Below are 26,713 nucleotides of genomic sequence, written 5' to 3' on the forward strand. Positions count from 1 at the left end.
GGTAGTTGCCCCGGTTAATATTTTTTTTCGGGAAAATCCAAAGACACGTCGTATTTCCTTCGTGTTCATACAAAACATATTTTTTAAGATTTTTAGACTTGAATTTGACCATTTTTTGCATCAACGTAATCATTTTTAGGGGTGGCCCACCCTTTAATTTTTTATTTTAATTGAGAAAATTACATTTTTCATTTCTCGTTATGAGAAAGCTTTTACAGGTGGATTGGTTAAAAAATATTATGTTCTTATGGGTAAAACTGCCAAATCGCCCCTTGACATGTCTTACTTTGAATGGTGATTTCACCCCCTTAAAGTGTTTAATGGCAGATAAAAAAAAATACGTGTCGCTTAGTTTTTAGTCTACTATAACATATTATAAAAGAAATCAAATCGGAGAGATCGACCTGGGATACCTACCTTGTCAGATACGCCACAAAAACATAATAAAATCCCATAATTACGACATTCCAACAAGAATTACGTAAACTGATTAATTAAGTCCTTAATCTATTCATATTAAACGAGAAAGTTTGTGCCTTCTTCACCCTTTCCTTTCATGAACTGTTTAATTTTGGAAAATGAATTATATTTTCCATTTTTTCGCCAAGTTGGAAGTATACTAAATTTTTCAATAAATTTAATTTATAAATATATCAAAATTACAATAAAGTTTGTATATAAAAAATCCACGCGTCAAATTTATATATTATGTACTTTAAATAATTAATTATTTACTACGTTGTGAGACATGGTATAGAGCAAGTCTTCATTGATTACGAATATTAATTAGATCGAGGTTGAAGAGGAAGAAGACAATAAATTTTGGAATGGCATTAGTCATCATACGCCTGAAGATCGCATCGCCATTGCTGAGAAAGCGATGAAGATCGAAGAAAAAAAGAATAAACCTTTTACAACGGAAGAGAAGCCGAAATTGATGACTAAATTATTCGCTTCGGATGGCAGACCCTACAACATTAACCAGCCTAAAGTGGCTTTCACACTTAACGACGAAGACAATCGCGATAACATTATTCTGGATGTGGCTGTATACAGGTAAGATGTAAATATCTCGGCTCTTTTACATTTTGTAAAGACCCATTATCGGAAACACTATCCTCTTCTTTAATATAACTGTTTTATTCTTTTTCTAGATACTTGGATACATCGTACCTAGACGTCGATGTACAGCCCCGATACGTGCGAGTTACCATAAAAGGTAAAGTGCTCCAATTAACTTTGCCATGCGAGGTCCAGATAGACAACAGTTCCGTTAAGAGAAATGTGGTAACTGGTCATCTAATGGTGACCATGCCGAGAGTTAACTCGTTAAATGTAATTAGTAAGCCCGAAAGTCGCCGAGAGTCTGTTTCGAAAAAGGCAATCACTAAAAAGGTCGTACAAGCTGGGTTAACAATGACTAAACGGGAACTTCTTGAAATTGGCCCTCCAAAAGACGACATGGACTTTTCCAAAATTATTGACAATAAATTGAAACAGCTGCAGGCGAAAAACAATGAGACAGAGGAAGAAATAGATGAAAGTTTTATCGACAACCCTGAAGTGCCGCCTCTTGAATAACAAAGTACCAACCCTTGCAGACTTGAAATCTAACAATCCCTGGTCGATCTCTCGGATTTGATTTCTTCTATAATATGTTATAGTAGACTCAAAACTAAGCGACACGTACTTTTTTTATCTGCTATTCAACACTAAGGTGAAGTGAAACCAGTCGAAGAACTTGATCGACGTTGATGAAGAAGATTTTTATAAATGTCTACGTTGCCGATGTTCGTTCTTATATTGACAGTTGTGTCGAATTATATTGGGTATTGTACCAAATAGCATACTCCACCGAGGGTTTTCGTACAATAAATATCAATAAATTGAAGTAAAACTCCAGAAATCCTCTGGATTCATGCTTTCTGGAGCCCTAATTGACTGCAGAGGGACACTCTGCGCCATCTACGATTTCCAGGTCAATTAAATTTTCACTCCGAGGCCTCGTATTGCAATCGTTTTAGCATAGAAGCGTATACAACACTTTTTTTGCCTTTATCCCGTTCAAATGCGAGTTTATCGATTACCAGAGTGTTCTAAATTGTTGTAAAATTGTCCTGACCCTTTTGTTTCTCATATCAGAGCCTTCGATAATTGTATACGGATCGAAATATGAGAGCTCGACGCCATTTTGGTTCTGGTCTGAACTAAGTTTAAAAATCTGTTCAAAAAATCCAAATTTTGAATGTATTAGAACAATTCTTAGATGATCATGAGTCATGTGTCAAAGTTTCGGACAGTTTCGTCTAATACCCTTAAAAAAAGGTGTTGTATTCGAATCGACTAATTTGAAGGGGGTTTTATTTCACCTTAAGTGGGTGAAACCACCATCCAAAGTAAGGCTCACCCCTTAATTACTTTTTTTAATTGGGAAAATTATATTTTTCTTTTTTCGTTATGAGAAAGCTTTTCCAGGTGGGTCGGTTAAAAAATATTATGTTCTTGTGGGTGAAACTGCCAAATCGCCCCTTGACATGCCTACTTTGCACGGCATGCATGCATGTCATGCTTACTTTGGATGGTGGTTTCACCCCCTTAAAATGTTTAATGGCAGATAAAAAAATACGTGTCACTTAGTTTTTAGTCTACTATAACATATTATAAAAGAAATCAAATCGGAGAGATCGACCTGGGATACCGTCCTTGTAAGAATTTTATAAGCTTGTGGAACAACTCACCTTGAATGGATCTCGAAAATCGATGTCTTTCGTTTCCTTCAGACCCAGAGGTATCATTGGCATAATAGGCTCGTCACTGCAAAAGAGAACATAATATATCAATTTAATATCGTATACCTGATTCTCAGATTGTGTTTATTAACATTAATTGTATTTATTACTATTAATATTAAAATTGATCATATCTCCTCTTAATAAGAATAATAATTTTGTTCATATCGCGCGTCAGCCTCTCATTTCGTAGTATAATGCTTATGGTGATATGAAAGGCGCTGAGAAATTTAATCGATGTTGATAAAATAAAATTTATCTACACCCTTTTTTAGTGGTAACGCCATTTTGGATACTCAAGTGGTAACATAAGTTGGCACGCCACGTTACCAACATTTATATTCATGTTCAAGTGTTGTACAGTCTACGTTGATAATTATACGAACTGAAGCGTACCATATGTCATTTCAATCAAATAATAATGATGAGATTGACGTAAAACTGTCGAAATCCCGTGAGTTCATTATTCTAACGACTGTTTAGGACCAACGTCGCCATCTGTGACGTTTAGCTGCAACTAAATTTTTCCTCTAAAAACACGTGTTAGCCCCGAGACTAAATTCAACATTTCAAAACCAAGAATCGATCAGATTTCAAGTTATGAGGTGGATAAACAAACAATCGCGTAAACAATTTCAGATTAGCAGTAATGATCAATTATTCTATGCGACTGCTTGTAACGCAGAAATCGTGATTCAGATGAAATCTAACGACATTCTATTATCAACATCGATGATTTAGGAGTGATATCTATTGTCAGCATCGATGATTTAGAAGTGAAATCTATTGTCAACATCGATGATTTAGGGGTGATATGTATTGTCAACGTCGATGATTTAGGGGTGATATGTATTGTCAACGTCGATGATTTAGAAGTGATATCTATTGTCAACATCGATGATTTAGAAATGATATCTATTGTCAACATCGATGATTTAGGGGTGATATGTATTGTCAATATCGACGATTTAAAAGTGATATCTATTGTCAACATCGATGATTTAGAAGTAATATCTATTGTCAACATCGATGATTTAGGAGTGATATCTATTGTCAGCATCGATGATTTAGAAGTGATATCGATTGTCAACATCGGTGATTTAGGGGCGATATCTATTTTCAACATCGATCATTTAGAAGTGATATCTATTATCCACATCGATGATTTAGAAGTGATATCTATTGTCAACGTCGATAATTTAGAAGTGATATCTATTGTCAATATCGATGATTTAGAAGTGATATCTATTATCAACATCGATGATTTAGAAGTAATATACGGTGAGGGAAACGTGGCAGGTGGATCTATTAGAATCAAGTGAACGCCGAGCAAAGACCGATTAGCATATGGTGAGATATTACTATTAGCAACCTAGTAAATCATCATCATGTAATAAATGTGGTAAGATTATAAAGTAACGATCATCATCTCTGATAACGTAGATTGACTTACTAAATGGTTGAAATAAATTCGGAAAGAGGCATAGCCATAGATTCAACGAACCGGCTTGTGTATCCTCATCCATATTCGACGTCCATACTACCAGGAAGACTCGCGATGCATAAATCCAACAAAACTTCCCCTTTTGTTTTAATTACGGGCTACGATGTATGAAATTTCTGGATCTACTCACTTTCTGTGACGTAACAACAATTACCAAAATTGCCGTTACCATTGTCCGCCACGAACCTTTAATCTGATAAACTCGTTCCAAAACCAGCTTGGGTCCTCGAGTGGAAAAGAGAGTGTTCCGAAACGATTTATTAAATCACGTATGCGAGACGAGGATTCAGCGGCCCATAATAATTCGAAATTAAGTCACGAACGACCAGTTATCATACTGGCATAATGGATCGTCCAATATTAATCAACTCGCTATGACGCGGATCATTCGGTATTCCGAAAACATATGTCATTCCCGTCCTTTCGGTTTCGATAACGTGAAGTGCTTTGCATGTGAATAATTTTGCTCCGGCCATTTCTTCGAAGTTTGTTCACATTTTTTGTACCATTCTGGTGCATTTTCGTCATCTTTACGAATAATAGTTAGCCAGGTTCCCTGTGGTGCATGTGAATAATTGTACTCCAGAACAACACACGTCTTTGAAATTTGTTCCCATTTTTTGTATCATTTTTGTACATTCTCGTCATACTGTTAAAAGTTCATAAATACGAGTCCCCGATACCAACAACGTATTAGTCAAGACAGATGCTCGTGCATCTTCCCTGTCTCATTGTTTAATAAATCAAAAATTTCAGGCACTACATTAAGATTTAATCGGTTGACCTTGAGATTGCCGAACGCATTTATTACTCCATATTGCCTGGGCTCAAACTAAACATCTTTACGAATAATAGTTACCCAGATTCCCTGCGGTGCATGTGAATAATTTTACTCCAGAACCACAGATGTCTTCGAAATTTCTTTGCATTTTTTGTACCATTTTCGTACATTTTCGTCATACTGTTAAAAGTGCAAAAATATGAGTGCCCGATACCAACATCGTATTAGTCAAGATACATGTTCGTGCATACTTCCCTGTCTAATTGCTTAATAATTAAAAAATTTAAGGCGCTACATTAAGATTTATTCAGTTGCCCTTGAAATTGCGGAATGCATTTATTACTCCATATTGCCTGAGCTCAAACTAACCATCTTTATGAGTAGTGGTTAGCCAGGTTCCTTGTGGTACACCTCATGCAGCTTCCGAAGATGTACTGTTCCGGTTTATAGGAAATCACTGCTATGAATGATGCCCAAAAGAGACGACGAGAGAATACCACCGGACTAGTTCCGCACACTTCGCGATAATAACAAAGTATATGCTGTTAGCGCTTTTAATGTATAGAGTGATGAGCCCGAGGGGTTACCAATTGATTACTGTACTAATACTAATATTGCTAATCAGGGAGAAGAACACGTTTCCAATCCGGTCCAGATCTCGAGCCAAACGAGTCTGGGAAAATGGCGGACGAGAACCGTCAACCGAGTTTCCCGGGATCGGCAATTAACGACGATTTGCCAATTACTGATTACAGCGGAAGGCGTCGCTTATCCTCTCCCCTCCTTGACAATCACTCTCAGGACCCGTTGTTCGCAAACAAACGCACTCCGTTTGTGCAAGAAAATGCGCCTGTGAATTGTCTCGCGCCGTTTCTACGTTACTTCCCGTTTCCCATGCGCCCTATCCCTCCTCTCTTCAACGCTGCCGAGACGGAGATTTCTCCAACACTGATTATACGACCGATAAATCATTACTGGATCCCGTACGTATGACTTCCCGTTACCGAATGACACGCTCATTTATGCTCGTGCTTGGATGTACACGTAAAAGGGACGAAAAGAAGAGTACGAAACCGTTGGACAGCCTCGGTATGCACAATCTGCCGATAAGTCGTCAGCCATCTTAGATTCTTTGCCGCAAAGTGTCCGCGTTTTTATTGCCGCTACTCCGCGAAAACAGCAGCCACAAAAAATTATTTGTTATTGAAGCAAGTACCGCAGCGATACCCGAGCCTAGAATTCTTTGCAATACCGTATAGTAAAACGACAAAATTGCTACATGTACCGTTCTTATCGCAACAATACATTGGAATGCTCGCTAGTCATATCTTGCGATTTACTATACGGAAGAGGAATTATTACAATGGATAGTATTATGAAACTGGATGCTAAACTAAATAGGAATCATTGCGTAAATTTATTAATTCCGCATAGCGATCTAGTGTATTTGATATGTATATATTTCATATTTCATAAGTAAAAGAACTTGCTAGAGGATTTGTAAATTTTTCGAAGATAGAATAGTATAATTTAAAATCTATATGGAAGAGACTGCCAAACAATAATTTATAATTAAAAACGGATGACTTAATGGTAATTATTATAAAGTTTGTGTTAGTGTTGTAGGATCGGAACGCCTCCGTCGCGAGTAACGATAAATAGAATTCGAGAAAAGTACCAGCGGAAAACTTGGGTAACTTCCCAAACAATAATTGAAACACGGCGCAACTTTGGCCCAATATTGTACATCATTGGCCAAAGTTAACCAACCAAGTTTGACTCAGATATGAAATGATAATAGCGATTTTAGTAAGGACGGACTTATATGCCATAGTTGGGCCACAATTGATGCTCCATTGTCTTGCTATTATCGAGCCACGAGTGACCCAGTATTGGCACAATATTGCTTATAATAAATCTAAAATTTAAGAAAATAAATACTAGAAACGTATCACGCCAAGTTCGGTAACATTCTGAGTAAAACCTGGAGCTAAAGTCAGCTCCATCGTTCAGATATCGAAATGAACAATGCGTTGTAAAATGCCCGGTCCAAAATTGGGGCTAAGTTTATACCGTTATTGACGTATTCCTATTCTTGATGGTTTGCCATGTCTTCAGAAAACTGCAAACCAACTCTGGTTCGATCCTGTGACCAAGATCGCTGAATTCTGGGTTGTTCAGATGTCAATCCGATCACAGATTTGAACCAAAATTGGCAAACAAAATTTCCTCGCGACATGGTAAACCATCAAGAATTGAAACACATCAATAACGGCACTCTAGGTTCAAACCAATTTTGGGCCGGAAATTTTCCAACGCCATGTTCATTTCAAAATTTGAATAATGGGACCTACCTTAGCCGGAGGTTTTACCAAAGTTGTTACGGAAATTGTGCCATTATTCTACGTCCTTGATAGTTAACCCTTATCACTCCAAGAGTATTAGAAGAGAATAAGAAGTTGGCAGTATTACTGTTGGTTGGAGTTATAAAGATTAATATTTCATACCTATGCCATAGGCTAAATCTTGGAAGAACCTCGGTGATTATTACCTGGGTTAGTGGTACAAAGAGCATGCTTGGATAGCAAGAGGTCCTGATTCGAGTCTTGGCCCGATCACCCGAAGGTTAGATGTATGTACAGTAGGCACCCCCACATCGGAAATATGGAATGAAACCTATTGGAGAATTTAGTGCTTTTTTTGGTGCTATTTTAGTGCTACAACCTCGATTTTAGTGATCCACCCCTTATACCGAAAATCAGTGGTGGTGCTGAGTAAAGGTTCACTCAGCACCTCCACAATGCATACTTCGTTAAGGGAAAGATTCACGGAAAAAACGAGTATGCAGCGTTTTGGTGCTATTTAAGTGCTTTAGGAATACCCAAGAGCCATATCCGAAACATCACCCCTTTCACCCTAAAAGTACCCCCGATCGTATAGGCTCTAAGATAGAAAAGGTAGAAATAATAACATATTTTGCACGTTCTTCTCTGCAATTATTTTGGTGTTATTTAAGTTCTTTAAGGATATCGTGGGTATTCACAGAGCACATAAATAGCATCAAAATAATGCGAAAAGAGAATATGCAAATTTTTATATCTCTACCTCTTCCATCTTATGCCTATACGATTGGGAGTAGGTTTGAGGTGAAAGGGGTGGTCTTTAGACTCTGAGGCACTCTTTCTCAAAGGAGTGTCCTGCACGTGGTTAGAAAATAGCCAGAGAAAGGACTTGAAATTTATGACCCCGATTAGGGGGGTCTTCAAAGTGGTCACTTCAGGGTCTGCCATGGCGACGCATTTCCAAAAGGGTATCGTATGGCTACCAGACATCGCGAACTTTCTCCAGGATTCGAGGAAGTCTGTGCCGATCTGGAAAAACGAACCTTTGGGAAATGCTGTCCTAAAGGCAGCCAATCAGGGCTCAGCATCCCAAGTGAATCCCTTCCTAGCTTTCGACAGAGGAAAGGGCAGAAAGTGCATCTCGAATGCAACTTTCCACATTTTTTAGATCAGACTCAACTAGGACTTCGAACCATTCGGATGTTTTGTCTCCGCACTGGGACTTAGGGCGTAACCCGGACACGCGATTGTACCGCAAATTCACACCGACTAATTGTATTTTCTCTATCCATTGTTATTAGTACAATAGTTATTGTTGTTTTTATTTAAATTCGTGCGTGGTGCAAATTCAACGAACCTTGAACTTACCCGCCAGGAACTTAACTCAGCGCTCATTTCTAAACGGCGCAAACAATAACATTTCCGATAAAGCACGCGACGGAAACCCTGCTCGGGAGATTTCTTCTAAACGGGAATCCCTTTAAAGTCACGAATGGTCGTGGGGCTTCTGGTTGACATTCGCGAAGTCTCCACATCGTTATTGATTTAGTTATGCCGTCGAACAAAGCCCAACCTACGGATACAAAATAGAGTCAAACCACGTGTGGCGGTCATAGCATATATCAGAAGTTCCTACTTCTACACGGGCCTTTGATAGCCCAGGGGTTATGCTCATCGTTAGTACCGTGTAGTTTCTCGGGTTCGAATCCAGCTCAGGAGAGATTTTTCGGTGTCTAAGACAGAGTCTGCCTGATAGCCTTACTGACGAGTCCACAGGCAGACCTGGGACGAAACACAACAATGGATATACATCATACACCTAAACACCACCTATGCCCAAACACGAATGCCCGAGGCCAGTAAATTTCACCAGGCAATCCGGGAAATCTCCGCTTCACCAGCTCGCAAGGACGCAACACTACGTTCGCGGTTGCGAATTAAGCGGGAATGGTACGATTTAAAAAGACCCGAGTTGATCGTGTTGCCATGTATCGGCAGGCAGTGGCAGTTTTGTTCCGCGCTAGGGTAAATCGCCGGGAAGCGTCCATCAGTAAGCCTAAAAGGATGTTTATCCGCAGATCTAGAAGCGCTTTGTCTACAATCGTCTTCATGGTATTTCCGTAACATTTGTATTATTAATTCAAGATGAAAAGCAGCTATAGAAGTATCTTTGGGTGTTTTGTATTTATGTAAACAATAAGAATTCCAAACGGCAATATCTAACAAATGAAAAATATACTTCTTAGCGAGCGTCAGGCGTTGGGTGACTATAGTCACCGTTAATAGCGAAGGGGTTAATATCTTTAAAATTGAAGTTTCCTAGTAACTGCAAGTAAACATTTCTTCTGGGTAATAGAGTCGAGCATCTCGTTAACACGGGGATTCGGTAGAGCGAAATTTGTGCAATTTCAAGCAGTTGAAGATGGCGCTGAAACTACCCTCGCCTAGTGAAGGAGCGCACCATTTGTAAAGTAGGCGGCCAGTGACCCGGGAACTGAAGCATGGAGGATGGACCGACAAACGTACATACGAACGGACGGAACTAGCGGAACGGACAAACTGCGAAGGCAGGCGCCGCACATAACCTAAGAGCGCGATGCCTCCGTTCGGGCCGACGTCCGCGTTCCCAAACCCATCTTATCGGGTGACTTTGCAAACCGATTCGACTTCGAACCTAGATCGCCCATTCTCGCGATCTCTCGGCAAAACGGGAAATGCAGTCGATCACTCTAAGGTTAACCCTTTTCGGACGTATTAAATTTGGACGTGGGTGTCGTACTGGTCGGAATTAATTTCTGTTGATAATTGTTGTGGTGGCTGAGAGCAGACATACGACCGGAACGCTAAAAAGGCTTTGGTGGCTGAGAGTAGACGTACGACCGCAAAGGGTTAATATGCATCCTTAAGGTGAAGTGAAACCCCCTTCAAATCAGTCGATTCGAGTACAACACTTGTTTTTAAGGGTAATGGAGCAAACTGTCCGAACTTTGACACATCACTCCTGATCATCTAAGAATTATCCTGACACATTCAAAATTTGGATTTTTGGAAAAAATCTTTTAACTTAACCCAGACCAGAACCAATATGGCGTCGAGCTCTCATATTTCGATCAATATACAATTATCGAAGGCTCTGATATGAGAAACGAAAGGGTCAGGACAATTTTACGACAATTTAGAACACTCTGATAATCGATAAACTCGCATTTGAACGGGATAAAGGCAAAAAAAGTGTTTTATGGCGCTTATGTGTTAAAACGATGGGAATACAAGGTCTCGGAGTGAAAATTTAATTGAGTGGAAATCACAGATGGCGCAGGGGGTCCTTCTGCAGTCAATTAGGGCCCCAGGTAAGAGGAAGGTAAGAGGTAACCAAAACATACTTTCTCGCTCGGATGAGGGAGACGCGACGCGTAATGCGCGTTTTTTGGCTACGGCCGAAAAAGATGTGCGTACCTTGCACGTATAGGACGCACCCAACGACTAGCCGACTCTGATTTGGCGCCAAAGCGTGTATGACACCCGAACATACACACACCCGCCTAGATTTGTCAACGGTTGCCAAGGAATGCCGAAATTTCGAGCGAAAATCCTGAAAAAGGTGCTGCACGGGGGCAACGATTTTAAGCGTATTTCTCAACCAATCGAACTCAACGAGTGTTCGTTTTAAAGATGAAACGTTGACGCGTGTTCACATGGGAGCGATTTTCGATTAAGCACCTCCTTCCTAGTTAAAAGAGCATTCGAATTATGTCGTTGCACTTTCTTATATGAAAATGACCACTTATCGAAAATCGCTCGCATATAAACATACGTCAACATTTTATCTTAACAACGAGTACTCTTTCAGTTTGATCGGTTCAAAAGTACGCTAAAATCGCTGTCCCCGTGAGACCTTGCAAAATCGCAGGAGTAGTGAACGCCCTTAACGGCGTTTACCACCAACGTGGGGACGATGACTTCCACCGCTAGATGGCATTAGCATCGAATTCGATGGAAGATAACCAAAACGTACTTTCTCGCTCGGATGAGGGAGACGCGACGCATAATGGGCGGTGTTTAACAACGGGTGAAAAATGTGTCCGTATTTTGCACGTATAGGACTCACACAACGGCTAGACGCCTCTGGACTAGGCGCCGAAACGTGGGTGACACTCGGCCGCACGCACACGCCAGGTGGACGCTCCGCCTAGAGTCGGCAACGGTTGCCAATGAATGCCCAAATTAAAACTCGAAAATCCTGAAAAAGGTGCTCCACGGGGACAACGATTTTGAGCGTATTTCTCAACCGATCGAGCTCAACGAGTGCTCGTTTTAAAGATAAAATGTTGACGTGTGTTTATATGGAAGCGATTTTCGATCGAGCACCTCCTTCCTAGGTAAAAGGGCATTGAAATTATGTCGTTGCACTTTTTTTATATGAAAATGACCACTTCTCGAAAATCGCTCCCACATAAACACAGGTCAACGTTTCATCTTCGATATGAGCACTCGTTAAGCTCGATCGGTTTAGAAATACGTTCGGAATCGTTGTCCCCATGAGGCCCTGCAAAATCGCTGGAGTGGTGAGCGCCCTTAACACATTCGCGACTACTGACGTGAATACACGTCATTTTAAATTCTATTCCTGATTGCCGCTGACGTGAATCACGTCCATAACGATACACGTTACAAGTATGCGGCACCAATTTTCTTAATTTCATTATTTTCGATGGTACTCAGTATTTGAAACGGAAAATATTAGCCGGTCGCGAATGTGCTAATGAGCATGCGCTTTCGAAGAACGATTAGGCGTCTTCGTAGCGAGTTATTTGTGCGTTGAAAACGGTCATCTAACCCATAGGTCCCGCTTCTCGGGCGAGGTGTTTTCACATTCGCGAGGTAACCCACTTCGGCACGTGTGTCCGCGGTTCCTCGTAAAATCGAGGAGTCCACCTTTCCGCGTGCGCGAGACTCTCGGAACGCCGGTGCGTTCCGTCGTTTCTCCTGTTCCTTCCATTCTGGCCATTCTGCCCGGGGCGGCCGAAGGTTGCAATTACGAGCCATCTTGGGCGCACACACCGTAAGGACGCACCGGTACTCGCTCGTAGCCCCAGTTATGGGTGCGTATATTTGAGGCATCGATACGTGGATTCCGCGGAGTAAGGACCGCAGTTGCGAGGACTTGCCCGCAATTCTCCCAGGAATCGTAGGTACTTTCTGGCTTACCTTGAGCTGCCCCGTTATCTCGCGAGACTTTCCACTTTCCTCGGACGCGGCATATGGAAATCGCATCATTTTCACTAAGTAAATTAAGGATCGCTTAAGCTGAAGTGAAACACGTCGAGGAACTTGATCGGCGTCGATAAAGAAGATTTTTATAAATACCTACGTTGCCGATGGTTCGTTTTTATATTGATAGCTGGGTAGAATTATATTGGATATTGTACCAAATGGCATACTCCACCTGCCGTTTTCGTACAATAAATATCAAGAAATCGAAGTAAAACTCCAGAAATTCTCTGGATTTATGCTTTCTGGAGCCCTAATTGACTACAAAGGGACCCCCTGCGCCATCTGTGATTTCCAGGTCAATTAAATGTTCACTCCGAGACCTCGTATTCCCATCGTTTTAGCATAGAAGCGCATACAACACTTTCTTTGCCTTTATCCCGTTCAAATGCGAGTTTATCTATTACCAGAGTGTTCTAAATTGTCGTAAAATTGTCCTGACCCTTTCGTTTCTCATATCAGAGCCTTCTATAATTGTATATTGATCGAAATATGAGAGCTCGGCGCCATCTTGGTTCTAGCCTGGGCTAAGTTTAAAAATTTCTTCCAAAAATTCAAATTTTGAATGTATCAGGACAATTCTTAGATGATCAGGAGTGATGTGTCAAAGTTTTGGACAGTTTGGTCTAATATCCTTAAAAAAAAGTGCTGTATTCGAAACGACTGATTTGAAGGGGGTTTCACTTCACCTTAAGATGAAGTGGAACACGTCGAGGAACTTGATCGACGTCGATAAAGAAGATTGTTCTAAATGTCTACGTTGCCGACGTTCGTTTTTATATTGATAACTGTGTCGGATTATATTGGGTATTGTACTAAATTACACGATCCATGTATCATTTTCGTACAATAATTGTAAAGAAATCGAAGTAAAACTCTAGAAGTTCTCTGGACTCAAGGTTTTCGATGCCGTAATTTACTGTAAAGTGCCACCCTGCGCCATCTGTGATTTTAGTTTTAACTACATTTCCTGTCCGAGACCTCGTGTTACCTTCATTTTAGCACAGAAGCGTATAAGACACTTTTTTGACTTTACCCCGTTCAAATGCGAGTTTCTCGATTACCAGACTGTTCCAAACTGTTTAAAACGTAAACATTAACCGCGTTTCGTGACATGCTCGGTCATTTCACGAATATTGAGATGCAAAACGAAAGCATTAAACGCGTCTCGTGACATGCTTTGTCATGTCACGAATATTGAGATGCAAAACATAAACATTAATCGCGTCTCGTGACAAAAGTTGTCATTTCACGAATATTGAAATGCAAAACGTAAAGAGTAACCGCGTCTCGTGACATGGTCTATCATTTCACGAATATTGAGATGCAAAACGAGCCTCGTTTTCGTCGTGGAAGAACGAGCGCGGTCTTTTTCCTCGACATCGAGTCGCGTTATTGCATTAAGAAAATGAATGGATGAATGTCAGAGCTAAATGCCGGATTTATCTCGAACAGCTACCAGGTCTGACAGGGTAGGGCAGTAATCGCGATTCACCGGTATCGATCCGAAAAATCTACCGTGCGTGGTGCGTACGCACCTTCTCTACGTCTAACTACGAGGAAACGTTACGGCTATGTGTACCGGGCAGACCTGATAATATATCTTGGCTGACCGACGCATTCCGGTGCACGCGCTCTCCACGCACGCCGCGAGTTTGCTTCACGACCGGTTATTTAATCGCAACCAACGGGGTAAATACTGTAAATACCGCGAATCCTGTAAACATTCTATATAAACCGCTTCGTTTGACCAAACACTGCACGCAGAAAAATAATATTGTAATCATTACATACGCTCGCGGGTAAAAGTATCGTTGTAACCTTAACAACAATTATTGTAGATATAATTACAATTTTTTGTCCTTTTAACCATTGCGGCTGGAGCAGCAACTGCAGAATTCTTGTCAATAAATTGTAGTTATATTTGCATCCGACAGTGTTACATGTATAACATTGGAGAGGAAAAATTACACGTATAAAGGCACGTATAAAAATGACCATCACAGTTGTAAAATTTAAAAGCAAGAACTCTATTGAAAACCGTAAAATATATCGTGGCACTAGTATTTCTTAGAAGTGTGAACTGTTATTGTTCCTATTGTGCGTTTAAGACACAGCGCGAGAAGCATTCGGGTCGTGATATGCATCAGTTGCGCAGTCCCGCGGACTATTAGATTCATTGTGACTTCGGTAGCCGCGTCATTCGGTCCTCTTCGAAATTCGGTTTTTGACCTAATTTAAGATCGAGTTTTACTTTTTCAATTCATTGTAATAGGTTGATTAAGGGACTACATGGATGACTTTGTAAAAAATGAACTTTAGGAGTAGAGATTAGAAAACCTACAACAATCGTTCTAGGGTAAGCTTTACACAAAACAAATATTTACCGTTTTCAATGTAGTGTATCTGTAGTGATTTCCCGAGTTCCCGGCAGGAAGGGATACCGTTTACAGTGATACTTTTTACATGGAGCAACGGCAATATATATGTACCTTTATCAACGGCAGTTTTTACATGAGCTGACTGTAATATACACATATCGATATTGTATTTTCTAGCTACCCCAACGGTAATAAATGCGTTGCTGCATGTTACTTTCTACGTGTATCAACAGTAAGGGGTACACTAGCGAACGTTATCATGTACACATGTTATGTGATAACAATTGCTTCAGTTGATGAGTTTATGCGGTCACGATTGTAAATATAACCGTCGTATTGTTGCAACTGTAATCAGTCTTTGTAATAATGTGTACTACAATGAAATTGTACATTTGGCATTTTTAGCAGAGTAATCATTACTTTGTGGAACTGCTGTCCTTATATTTCCCAGCGATTGCTGTTACATCTATCCCAATTGTAGTAATTATAACAACTTTTTTCTCTCCGTGCACGGTCCTGTATACTTCGAACGCGATGCTATCGCGCTGTTTGATACTTGGCTGAATCAAATGATTCGCTACCGGGCTCGACTGCTGTAAGCCACTGCCAGCTGATGCAGCTAGTGCAACCGCTGCAACCGGTGCAACCGCTGCAACCGCTGCAACCGCTGCAACCCCGTTCCGAGCACTGGCTATGGTAGTCCGCGAACATGTGTGGAATCCCAGGAATTTATCCGAGATAAGTTTATTCCATGGGAACACTGCTCTTCGACGGTTTATAGACTGGATAGTAGTATTATCTGCATGTCAAGAAGGTGCGATATACTACGGGTGCTAGGAATTCAAACTTCGTTATGATAAGGTTCATTCGGATGCAAATGCCGTACGCAAGGAGAATTAATGTATGTACGGTAGGCACCCCCACATCGGAAATATGGAATGAAACCTATTGGAGAATTTAGTGCTTTTTTAGTGCTATTGTAGTGCTCTAGAAATATCCAAGAGCCAGATCCGAAACATCACCCCTTTCACGCTAAAACTACCCCCGATCGTATAAGCGCCAAGAGAGAAGAGGTAGACATAATAATATTTTGCATGTTCTCTTTTCGAATTATTTTGGTTCTATTTAAATTCTTTAGGAATACCCAAGAGACAGATCTGAAACATCACCCCTTTCACGCCAAAACTACCCCCCATCGTATAAGCGCCAAGAGAGAAGAGGTAGAAATAATAACATTTTGCATGTTCTCTTTTCGAATTATTTTGGTTCTATTTAAATTCTTTAGGAATACCCAAGAGCCAGATCCGAAACATCACCCCTTTCACGCCAAAACTACCCCCGATCGTATAAGCGCCAAGAGAGAAGAGGTAGAGATATCAAAATTTGCACGTTCTCTTTTCGCATTATTTTGGTGCTATTTATATGCTCTGTGAATACCCACGATATCCTTAAAGCACTTAAATAACAACAAAATAATGCGAGAGAAGAACGTGCAAAATGTGTTATTATTTCTACCTTTTCTATCTTGGAGCCTACACGATCGGGGGTAGTTTTAGGGTGAAGGGGGTGATGTTTCGGATCTGTCTCTTGGGTATTCCTAAAGCACTTAAATAGCACCAAGATGCTGTATACTCGTTTTTTCCGTGAATCTTTCCCTTAACGTGGTATGCACTGTGGGGGTGCTGAGTGAACGCTTACTCAGCACCACCACCGATTTTTAGTATAAGAGGTGGAGCACTAAAATCGAAGTTGTAGCACTAAAATAGCACTAAAAAAGCAGTAAATTCTCCAATAGGTTTCATTTCATATTTCCGATGTGAGGGTGCCTACTGTACATACATCTAACCTTCGGGTGATCGGGCCAAGACTCGAATCAGGACCTCTTGCTATCCAAGCATGCTCCTTCTACCACTAACCCAGGTAATAATCACCGAGGTTCTTCCAAGACTTAGCCTATGGCATAGGTATGGAATATTAACCTTTATAACTCCAACCAACAGTAATACTGCCAACTTCTTATTCTCTTCTAATACTCTTGGAGTGATAAGGGTTAACTATCAAGGACGTAGAATAATGGCACAACTTCCGTAACATCTTTGGTAAAACCTCCAGCTAAGGTCGGTCCCATCATTCAAATTTTGAAATGAACATGACGTTGGAAAATTTCTGGCCCAAAATTGGTTCGAACCTAGAGTGCCGTTATTGAAGTGTTTCAATTCTTGGTGGTTTACCATGTCGCGAGGAAATTTTGTTGGCCAATTTTGGTTCAAATCTGTGATCAGATTGACATCTGAACAACCCTGAATTCAGCGATCTTGGTCACAGGATCGAAGTTTTAGCACTAAAATTGCACTAAAAAAGCAGTAAATTCTCCAGTAGGTTTCATTTCATATTTCCGATGTGGGGATGCCTACTGTACATGCATGGAGAATTATTCTATTGAAATCACGAGGGAATGGGAAGTAACGACGGACGTGTTTGAATTTTGATGGGAATTATTGCATTCGCCTGAGCGAATGATTGTTAAGGACTGTTTAAGATAAAAACTGCACTATTTGTAATTTTGTCTGTTGCTATGGAGGATTGATGAAATTTTCGCGCCTGGATTTAATGTTACACGTACTGATAATATTTATCGGGAAGTATAGCAAAATTTTATATGGTGAGAATTGTTTAGCAACGAGTTTAGAGACATCGCAAAGTGCATATTTTACTGCCTTTTACGATTCTGATTATCGCTATCCTCGTTACTTCTCCTTACTATAACGCTGTTGTCGGTTCGTTTGTTTGTGCACATATAACGTAATGTTTTTTATAAGATTTGAAGCAGGAACAAACGTCCCCCTAAATACGGTCGTAGATTTAAAAAATGTAATTAGTTTTTTAATCGGACCCCCGTGGGATAAGATAGTACGGTTTGCAATACTACGGGTATTATTTATACGTTCTCTTTTAAATAATAAGCAAATAAAATGAAGGAAATAGATCATCCGATTAACTTTACTAATGTATAACTAATGATATGAGTGAATACCAGAGATATTACTATCAGAGCCGCTTTAAAGCAAAAAAGCGAATTATGAGTATTACTTGAACATATTATTATATTTTAAGCAATTATGTTAACCCAGAGAACGTTTTCATAAAGTAAACAATTATAAATTACGAAAAGTGACGAAATTCTCGTAAAAACACCTTCGGTGTAAAAGAAATTTACACCAAATACGTCTTAATGTAAAAATCTACTTTCCAAAACCGTATCTATGTAATAGCGAGTAATTGCAAAAAATCAATAAAATCAGCTACTTTTGCCAAATATGTGCTTGGGTGTTATATGTAGAATAAAATTCTATAGAACCATACCCATAAAGTATTAATTAAGCACATATAAGTAATGAATCACTCTAGCTAAATACGTATATTCTGTTCCATTAAAGACAAGATACATTTTAAACATAACAAATATTTGGCGAACCTCGTAATAATATTTATACTTTCAATGATCCCGAATTCAATGCGATTCCCTAAATGTACAAATCACATAACAAATGGGGCTTGCGGAGTATTTTGTTATGCTTAAGATATATTTTGTTCTCAATGTAACATAATATACGCATTTAACTAGAATGATTCGTTACTTACATGTGCTCAATTAATACCTTATGAGTATCGATCTATAGAATTTTATTTTACATATAACACCAATTTGATGCAACTTTTCTTACATTGAAAGTGCTTTCGCGAGGATATTAATTACTTAAACATTCCTCAGTGTAGGAAGTGAATTAAAAATATCAATTCATTAAAATTTGGTCGAAAAGGCCAGAGCGTTCTTCTGGTACTTGTCAATTGACATGAAAATATTTGGGGTTGTACGGAAAATTCGTTTCAATTTTGAAGTCCTACTCAGGCAACCCATGAAGTGGAATATACGTAAATTAATCGTCTAAATTAGGTCTATAGGTATAGCAAATGTATATCGTCTATCATCCACCTAAAAAAATATCTAAAGAATATCTATGTCTATTGTAGATGAAAATTATATATCCACTGTTGATCTGCAAATATCTACTTATTTCTTGACGCATACAAAATATATAATAGCTCTAGGAGACGTCCACCAAAGATTAATCAACAACGTTGAAAATACGTTTAGAAAAATAAAAAGACACCTGTAACCTAACATTTTTCATAAATCCTTAATGTTTATATCTAAATTCCAGCTTGATTGATGACCAAAGATTAATCAACATCGTTGAAAATACGTTCAGAAAAATAAAAAGACACCTCATGTAACCTAACATTTTTCATAAATCCTTAATGTTTATATCTAAATTCCAGCTTGATAAAACTGTTAATTTCGTCCATACTCTGATTTTTTTGGCTGATGACCATACATCATGATTTTTTCCCACTGTGTAAATTATGGTGTATTACCAGGCACCGTATGAAGTATAACATACTTATAGTGGACATACAAATTAGGACGTAAGTATATAAAACTTACATTATTTATGGAATGCATAATAAAAATATCCCGTGAATATATATGTAAATCTTTTTCACGCCTATATTTTCAGTGCATATATCATAGAAGCCTAGATAACCCGTACAGGAATCTAAACTATTCGAAAACGTTAAATTGATAGTTTATATTCAGAGTAATAGTCTATATTGAGCTTTCACGGACTTATAAAAATGTAGTTACATTAAAAGATTGCGCACATTTAAATAAAATATCTTTAAACAATGTTTATAAAATTCGTGCACTTTTTGTATATAAAGTTGTACTAAAATTATGAGTTTAGTATCTTAAAGGTGAATCGGTATACATTTATTATGCACTTTTAAAGTAATACCACCTATCGGAAATTGAATTTTCCGGGCAACCCAGTTCTTCGCCTTTATTCAATACGCATATTGTCTACCACTGGTAATATGTGTGCAGAGGAATCCATCTGCGACGCTCGAATGAGCTTTTTCCAAGGAAACTGCACGCGCCGATGGAAACGGCGAGACTCTGGACTTTTTTTATTTTCTCAGAAGTAGAAAGGTGACGCGAAAACTCACCTGTCGGCATTCTGGTACAGTTCCACTGAACTGTTCAGCTCGGCCAACTGTTCCTTTAGCAGCTGAAGGTTAGAATTGACGAAGCTCAATTCCAGTGCTACGGTTTCCTTTAACTTCCGGTTGGTGGTTGCTCTGCAATGCATTCAAGAAAATGGTTACCCAGGCAACAATTGAAGCACGGTGCACTTTTGGCCCAATATTGTGCCATCATTGGACAAGGATGGCCAATCAAGCTTGAACTAGACATAGAATCATAACAGCGATTTTAGGAAGGGTGGACCATATTTGGGCCACAACCTATGTCCAAGCTCGGTGTCGCGATATAGACTTTGTTATAATTTAAATCTAGTATAGCATGTATTCAAAGGAGTCAGGCATAAAGCACTTAACTGCGACAGCTGTAGTCAAGGTTCTGCAGGTCATAATCCCTGCTTAACCCTTTCGTTACCTTGGACGAGATATCTCGCACCCAATACTGGCCGATTAACGCTTTTGACGGGATATCTCGCGACCCGATACTGGCCGATCAACGCTTTTTACGAGATATCTCGCGACCCGGTAGTAGCCGATCAACGCTTTTGACGAGATATCTCGCGATCCGGTAGTAGTAGCTGTATTTATTTCTTCCGTTTAGCTATACGAATAGAATTAGTTATAAAATATATTCATCTAGAATGTCAAAATATTGGTGCTAGAAAGCTAGATTATCGTCAGAACCGTTAATCCGCTACTACCGGATCGCGAGATATCTCGTCAAAAGCGTTGATCGGCCAGTATCGGGTCGCGAGATATCTCGTAAAAAGCGTTGATCAGTCAGTATCGGGTCGCGAGATATCTCGTCAAAAGCATTAATCGGCCAGTATTGGGTCGCGAGATATCTCGTCCAAGGTAACGAAAGGGTTAACTAGGAGACTTTATTAGGGATCATTAGGACGGTAAGGAAAACACCATGATTAGCCCGTTAGACGAATACAATGTTAATTGTGACAAGCCGAGTCTGGTCTCTTCCCTCAATAAAACGACGTCCCTAATAAATAAGCAATAAAAAAACAATAAATTTTGGTGTATGATTTATGCGGTTATGCTGACGTGGCGCTGCTAGCTTTAAGTTTGGTGATAATTCAATTTTTATAATAATTTTCGTAGAAACAGTGGAGGGATTTCGACGAAACTTGGTATAAACGTATTCTGTATAAGGACGGTGAAAACACAATATTGTCCAGCAATGCTACACCCCCCCAAGGGGGTGAACGAATATCGCTAATTCTATTTTCGTAAAAACAGTAAAAATCCAATTTTACCGTTTCACCAAGGAGATTGTATTACTAGTTGGAAACGGGTGCGTCATCGGATGTGTTGCGAAACTATTTTAGTCTCTTAAACTTTATTTTAAATTTATTTATAAATAATTGCATGCTATGAAAACCAACGACATTTTGAGGAATTAGCACGTTCACAAGATTTATGTACAATGAATTGGTCACGATATAGCCCAATGTAGCTAATCGAAATATACCCGTATACCACCTACATTCATTGTTTACAACCGATGTGTAAATGTTTATTGGTAAAAAGCAAAAAAACACGTATTCCTTCATTTTTTGTGAGCAATCATATGGCGTAAGTGGAACTTAAGTAGGAGTGCTTGTTTAATAGATAATAGAAAAAAATGTCGCCTGAAGGGTGGTTCACCCCCTTGGGGGGTTGTAGCATTGCTGGACAATATTGTGTTTTCACCATCCTTATACAGAATACATTTATACCAAGTTTCGTCGAAATCCCTCCATTGCTTCTATGAAAATTATTATACAAATCGAATTTTTGCCAAACTTTGGGGGGTTGTTTCACCCCTTAAAAGCGAACCATTGCAGATATAAAAAAACACGTGTCTCTTAGATTTTTGTGTTGTTCAACATGTATGAAAATCAATAAGTTCGGGGGCGGACAGTTGGGAATGTTTCCTTGTGAGTAAAAATAGGCACGAGAGCTAGAGAGAACGGGGGACTCGGGTTGTTGGCGCGACTAAGGAAGGCCGGATCGTGTATAATTTTTGAAAAATACAAGTTTTGTTCCATAAAATGTGTTGTGACTTTGATCGAGGAATTCCACCTAAGCCTACGGGGCGGAGAAAAATATCCGGACGCGACACTTGGATATCAAAAGCGGTTACCATTTTCGAATCGGAAACCTTTGTGACTCTGCACCATGTTGTTCTCCAAAGCTGGGTCATACAAGCAATGATAACGTTTTGACCAATCCGGACAATCATCTGCCAATGTTTTACCATTATCGATCCATTACTTGCTCAGCATTGAACAGTAACTGAACAATGCGTTGGAAAACACCCAAAGCTATTATCAAAGTTTGATGGAATTTTCCAGGCAATAATCATCTGTTATTGCAAAACTTACAATTACCTTGTGGCAAAGGTACGGATTAACATTGGCTACCATGGTTGGCCATACGGATAATTGCCGGCTGAATTCAGACTTGTTTAGACGCCAATCTTGGTTATAGACTCGAACTAGAGTTCGTCCACAGTTTTTTCAAGGAATGATAAAATTCAAATATGCCAATAACAACACTAGGTTTCGACCAATTTTGGGCTGCGAACTTTCCAATTCCGTGTTCATTTCGAAATTTCAGTGATTGGGCCGGCTTTCACCCGAAGTTGTGCCATTATTGTACATCCAACCTTGGTAAACAATATTGATTCATTCCATAAGCTATGTCTTGGCAGAATCTTGGCAATTATTGCCTTGGTAACGGTTAAAGGAAGTATGTCATGCATTTCATAATTTACTGTAAGTGTCATGGTAAACAAATAACGGTTTACAGGTACAAGAATGTTAAACACTCTTTCTCAAAATGTTGTCTTTCTCTTTTGGGCGCAAGAGAGGAAATACGCTAATAGCGGCACTAGGTTTGAACCAATTTTGGGCTGAGAATTTTCCAACGCCATGTTCATGTCAAAATTTCAATGATTCGACCGGCCTTCACCCGAAGTTTTACTAATGATGTTACCGAAGTTGTGCCATTATTGTGTGTCCAACCTTGGTAACCAATATTGATCCATTCCATAGACTAACAATAAGTTTGGCAGAACCTCGGCAATTGTCTTGGTAGCGGTCAAAGGAAGTATGTCATGCATTTCATAATTTACTGTAAGTGTCATGGTAAACAAATAACGGTTTACAGGTACAAGAATGTAAAACACTCTTTTTCAAAATGTTGTCCTTCTCTTTTGGGCACAAGAGAGGAAATACGCTAATAACGGCACTAGGTTTGAACCAATTTTAAGCCAGAAATTTCCAACGCCATGTTCATGTCAAAATTTCAATGATTCGACCGACCTTCACCCGAAGTTTTACTAATGATGTTACCGAAGTTGTGCGTCCAATCTTGGCAGCCAATACTGTTCCATACCAGTGTCATAGGCAAAGGCTTGGCAGAATCTCGGCGATTAGTCTAGATACTTTACCCTCGATACTCACGATATATTGATTATACAACTCAAATTTAAAAAACAGATATTAGTTAATTTCCTGATCGGCCGAAACAACCTGTTGCAGCGTTCCACTTTCTAAACTAGCTCTAGAAAAAGAAGTGAACTGCAAGGAGAGGAAAAGTATGCCACTGAAATATGCACTGAATTGCCCCGGATGAGAACAAAATGACCCCGCGGAAATGTACTTGGGAGAAACGCCTTAAAAGGAACAACCAGACTGAAAGCTCAATAGTAAATTTTAGATTGACCCAGAAAAGAATTCTCTTCTTAGGAAATTTCACGTTTCACGGGTCTCCTTGAAACGAGTTCACTCTGGTCATTTTCTCCATCGGCGTTTCATTAATCGTTAGATCTCCTTTCCTAGTGAAGACGAAACCGGTATCAAGAGTACGGTTATCGTGTTGATTGCATTGCATACATGCGAAAAGAGCCATAAAGTGTGCCTCGTAGCGAGGAAATTATGGCCGCATAAATGATCTTGGAGCATGAAGACATTTCCATGACCTTGTTATCTCAAACTCGACTCAAAAAATAAAATGTGTCACTCTGCGAACTGGGTGAATATTCAAATCGAGCATAAGATGATTGCACAAAAAACTGCGAAGTAGCTCAAAATGGGAGATAAAATAACTAACTGTAACAAAAAAGAATCATAAGTTGGGATAACTAAACCGCTTTACATCGAGTTCTACCCTGAAGGAAGAACTCGCGTAGAGAAATATTGAAAATCTGGCCCAGTTCTAACAAGAGCTATATTAAGTTAGAAACCGCACAATACAGATTTAAATAAACATTGGTGCATCGTTTTGCACAGTTTTCCACCGTTGACAAAAGGTTTTGCACCCCTATAAAACAAAAAATACAGTAAAAACAAAATTAATGCAGCTTCTAACAAGTCGTTTGAATCCCAATCAGGCTCCAAGTATGTGATTTGGTCAAATTCTGATCAGAAATGTAACGTTTCGCTTGGCTTAGATCTAGACGATCATGGTCTTGGGAAATATGTGGATACATGTGGACGGTCACAAGAATACCTAGTCACTGCGTTGGTACTCATGTAATCGTAGTGAGAATAAGAAAAGGGACAAAAAATGGTCTTTTCTGTTTTTCTATCTTGCAATTAGACAGCCTACTGTTATATCGAAGTGCGCAGCTGTTTTGCAAAATCCGAGGGAAAAAAGAAAGAGAGCGTTTCTTGTTCTTTGCCTCTCAATATGGTTGCCTTCACAGTCAGATTGACCTTTGGGGTCCAAATATCGAACATCCATGGACTGGACAAGCTAATCTGGTTTTGGCTATCGATTCGTGTGAAATTTTACCACGTGAATATGGAGGACCTGAAGTATATCCTGAAACTCATGAAGTTTCATTTTTCATAAAGAAATTTATTTACCATGGATTAGAACTAACATGACGTGGTTCTTGCATGTTTTCGAAGTCGATGTATACCATCCGATCGGACACGACGCGGAAACGTAGCGTTTCCGGCAATACAAACATTTTTACATACGATTCTAATAGGAGTAGTTATGTTTAGCGGATTTGATGTGTTCTGACCATGGACTCCGAGCACCTAATTACTACCTTGATATTCTTGTAACTGTCGAGAGAATAAAAGACCAGTGACCAACAGACGATCCTTCTTGTATTTCTCCCTTTCTATCAAATAGCTTATCGCCGCATTGTGCTGTGCAGCTATTTTCCCAAATTAGGGGCAAAGAGAGAAAAAGACTGTCTCTTATTTTATGCCTCAAATGTAGTTGCCATCACAGTCGGATCGGCGTTCGAAATTCATGTAGTGTCAGTGCCCTGTGCGATCCAATAAAGTTAATAGAATAAAAAAAAGATGAAAGCGTTTAGCTATACGAATAGTTGTGTAAGGCAATAAAGATTAAGAATTAGACTAAATAGAAGTTAGAGTGAAATGTAATGTTTGTATGATTGTGGGGTGAAGTGAGAAGCATTTAGATTAAATGACAGCTCGATAGGCGATACCGTTTATGCGTGGTTGAGAATTCGTGAAGTGCGAGTGGCCGAATGACTGTGAGTGAGAATTTTCACGCACAAAGAAATGTATTGATGAGTGTGGGAATGAGAGAGTGAGGAATATGAATTGAGTGAGAAAGAAATTAGAGTGAGGCTGGATGAGAATGATCGAATGGGAGTTAGTTCTAACTGAGGAGAGCTCGAGCGAAGTCGGAGGGAAAGTTAAGTCCCTTTTTCTGAGATCTTTAAGACGTACTCTTCAATGTATTCGATTTCTTTATATTAATTTTTTTTTATTAATAAACCAACCGTTCATGTTAATCCTGATACTTGAAATTTGATCCTACATTCATACATCCTACATTCATGATTCCGACAGGTTACATGCCATACACATACAATGCACGCATAACATTCGACATTGTCGACAAGGGCGTTTTGCAAAGTTACAAATCTGGATTTTAGATTTGCTGTCTGAACTAAATTGAGGGTATAAATATATATTCTGCTTTTGTCGGAACATTAACGCTACGTTTTCGCGCCGTATCTGACCGGATAGGAAGTACAGCTCGACCTTTAAGGATCAACACGTATTTAGAACAGTATGTTCCGAGTTAGCATTAAAAAAAATGAATTTTACTCAGTAGGAACTTACTTGAAGAGATTCTCAGCCCCGGCTCGTAGTCGCAATTCCTTGTTGATCTCTTGGTTAAGCTTGCTGCGCTTGTTTTGGAGCTTTCCTCTACAAGTCGCCACTCTCGGGTCCGAGCCCTGAAGCAAAAACATAAATTATGCATTGATTGCGCCACCACCACATTTTCTGAAGACAATTTTAGCATAACATTAAACGTAAAAAAAATTCGAAAATATCTGTCTTACGATTATTTCGGTCTATCATCCTATCATGTATAGTAACCCAAGCAACAATTGAATCACGGCGCAACTTTAGCTCAATATCGTACATCATTGGCCAAAGACAGCCAACCAACTTTCCCTAGTAGCACAAAATATTTGTTCTATATTTTCTATATATTTAACGAATATCGTACATTTTGTAAATATTTAGCAGACATTTGAAACA

At 39.4% G+C, this 26,713-nt stretch overlaps 2 protein-coding genes across 8 annotated transcripts in view; one reads left to right on the forward strand and one right to left on the reverse strand.

Moving 5' to 3' along the window:
• Positions 1–790: 790 nt before the first annotated feature.
• On the forward strand, positions 791–1,657 carry LOC111674022 (protein tilB homolog; the record flags this gene model as incomplete). The annotated part of the gene is made up of 2 exons (XM_023432728.1): positions 791–1,056; positions 1,155–1,657. Coding segments are annotated over 2 exons (693 nt in total), but the record flags the coding sequence as incomplete, so codon positions are not given.
• Positions 1,658–2,682: 1,025 nt separating this feature from the next.
• Positions 2,683–26,713, reverse strand: part of LOC105700130 (rhophilin-2) — a 105,145-nt gene continuing 81,114 nt past the window's right edge. For all 7 annotated transcript variants that reach the window (XM_023432733.1, XM_023432730.1, XM_023432729.1 and 4 more), the window contains 3 exons: positions 26,288–26,403; positions 20,139–20,270; positions 2,683–2,814 (listed from right to left, as the gene is read on the reverse strand). In XM_023432733.1, coding sequence (XP_023288501.1) covers positions 2,715–2,814; positions 20,139–20,270; positions 26,288–26,403 — 348 coding nt within the window. In that variant the 3' untranslated portion in view covers positions 2,683–2,714. The remainder of the gene's footprint in view (positions 2,815–20,138; positions 20,271–26,287; positions 26,404–26,713) is intronic.

Source organism: Orussus abietinus, unplaced genomic scaffold (genome assembly GCF_000612105.2).
Source record: "Orussus abietinus isolate OABI.00-Male unplaced genomic scaffold, Oabi_2.0 scaffold270, whole genome shotgun sequence".
Taxonomy (NCBI): domain Eukaryota; kingdom Metazoa; phylum Arthropoda; class Insecta; order Hymenoptera; family Orussidae; genus Orussus; species Orussus abietinus.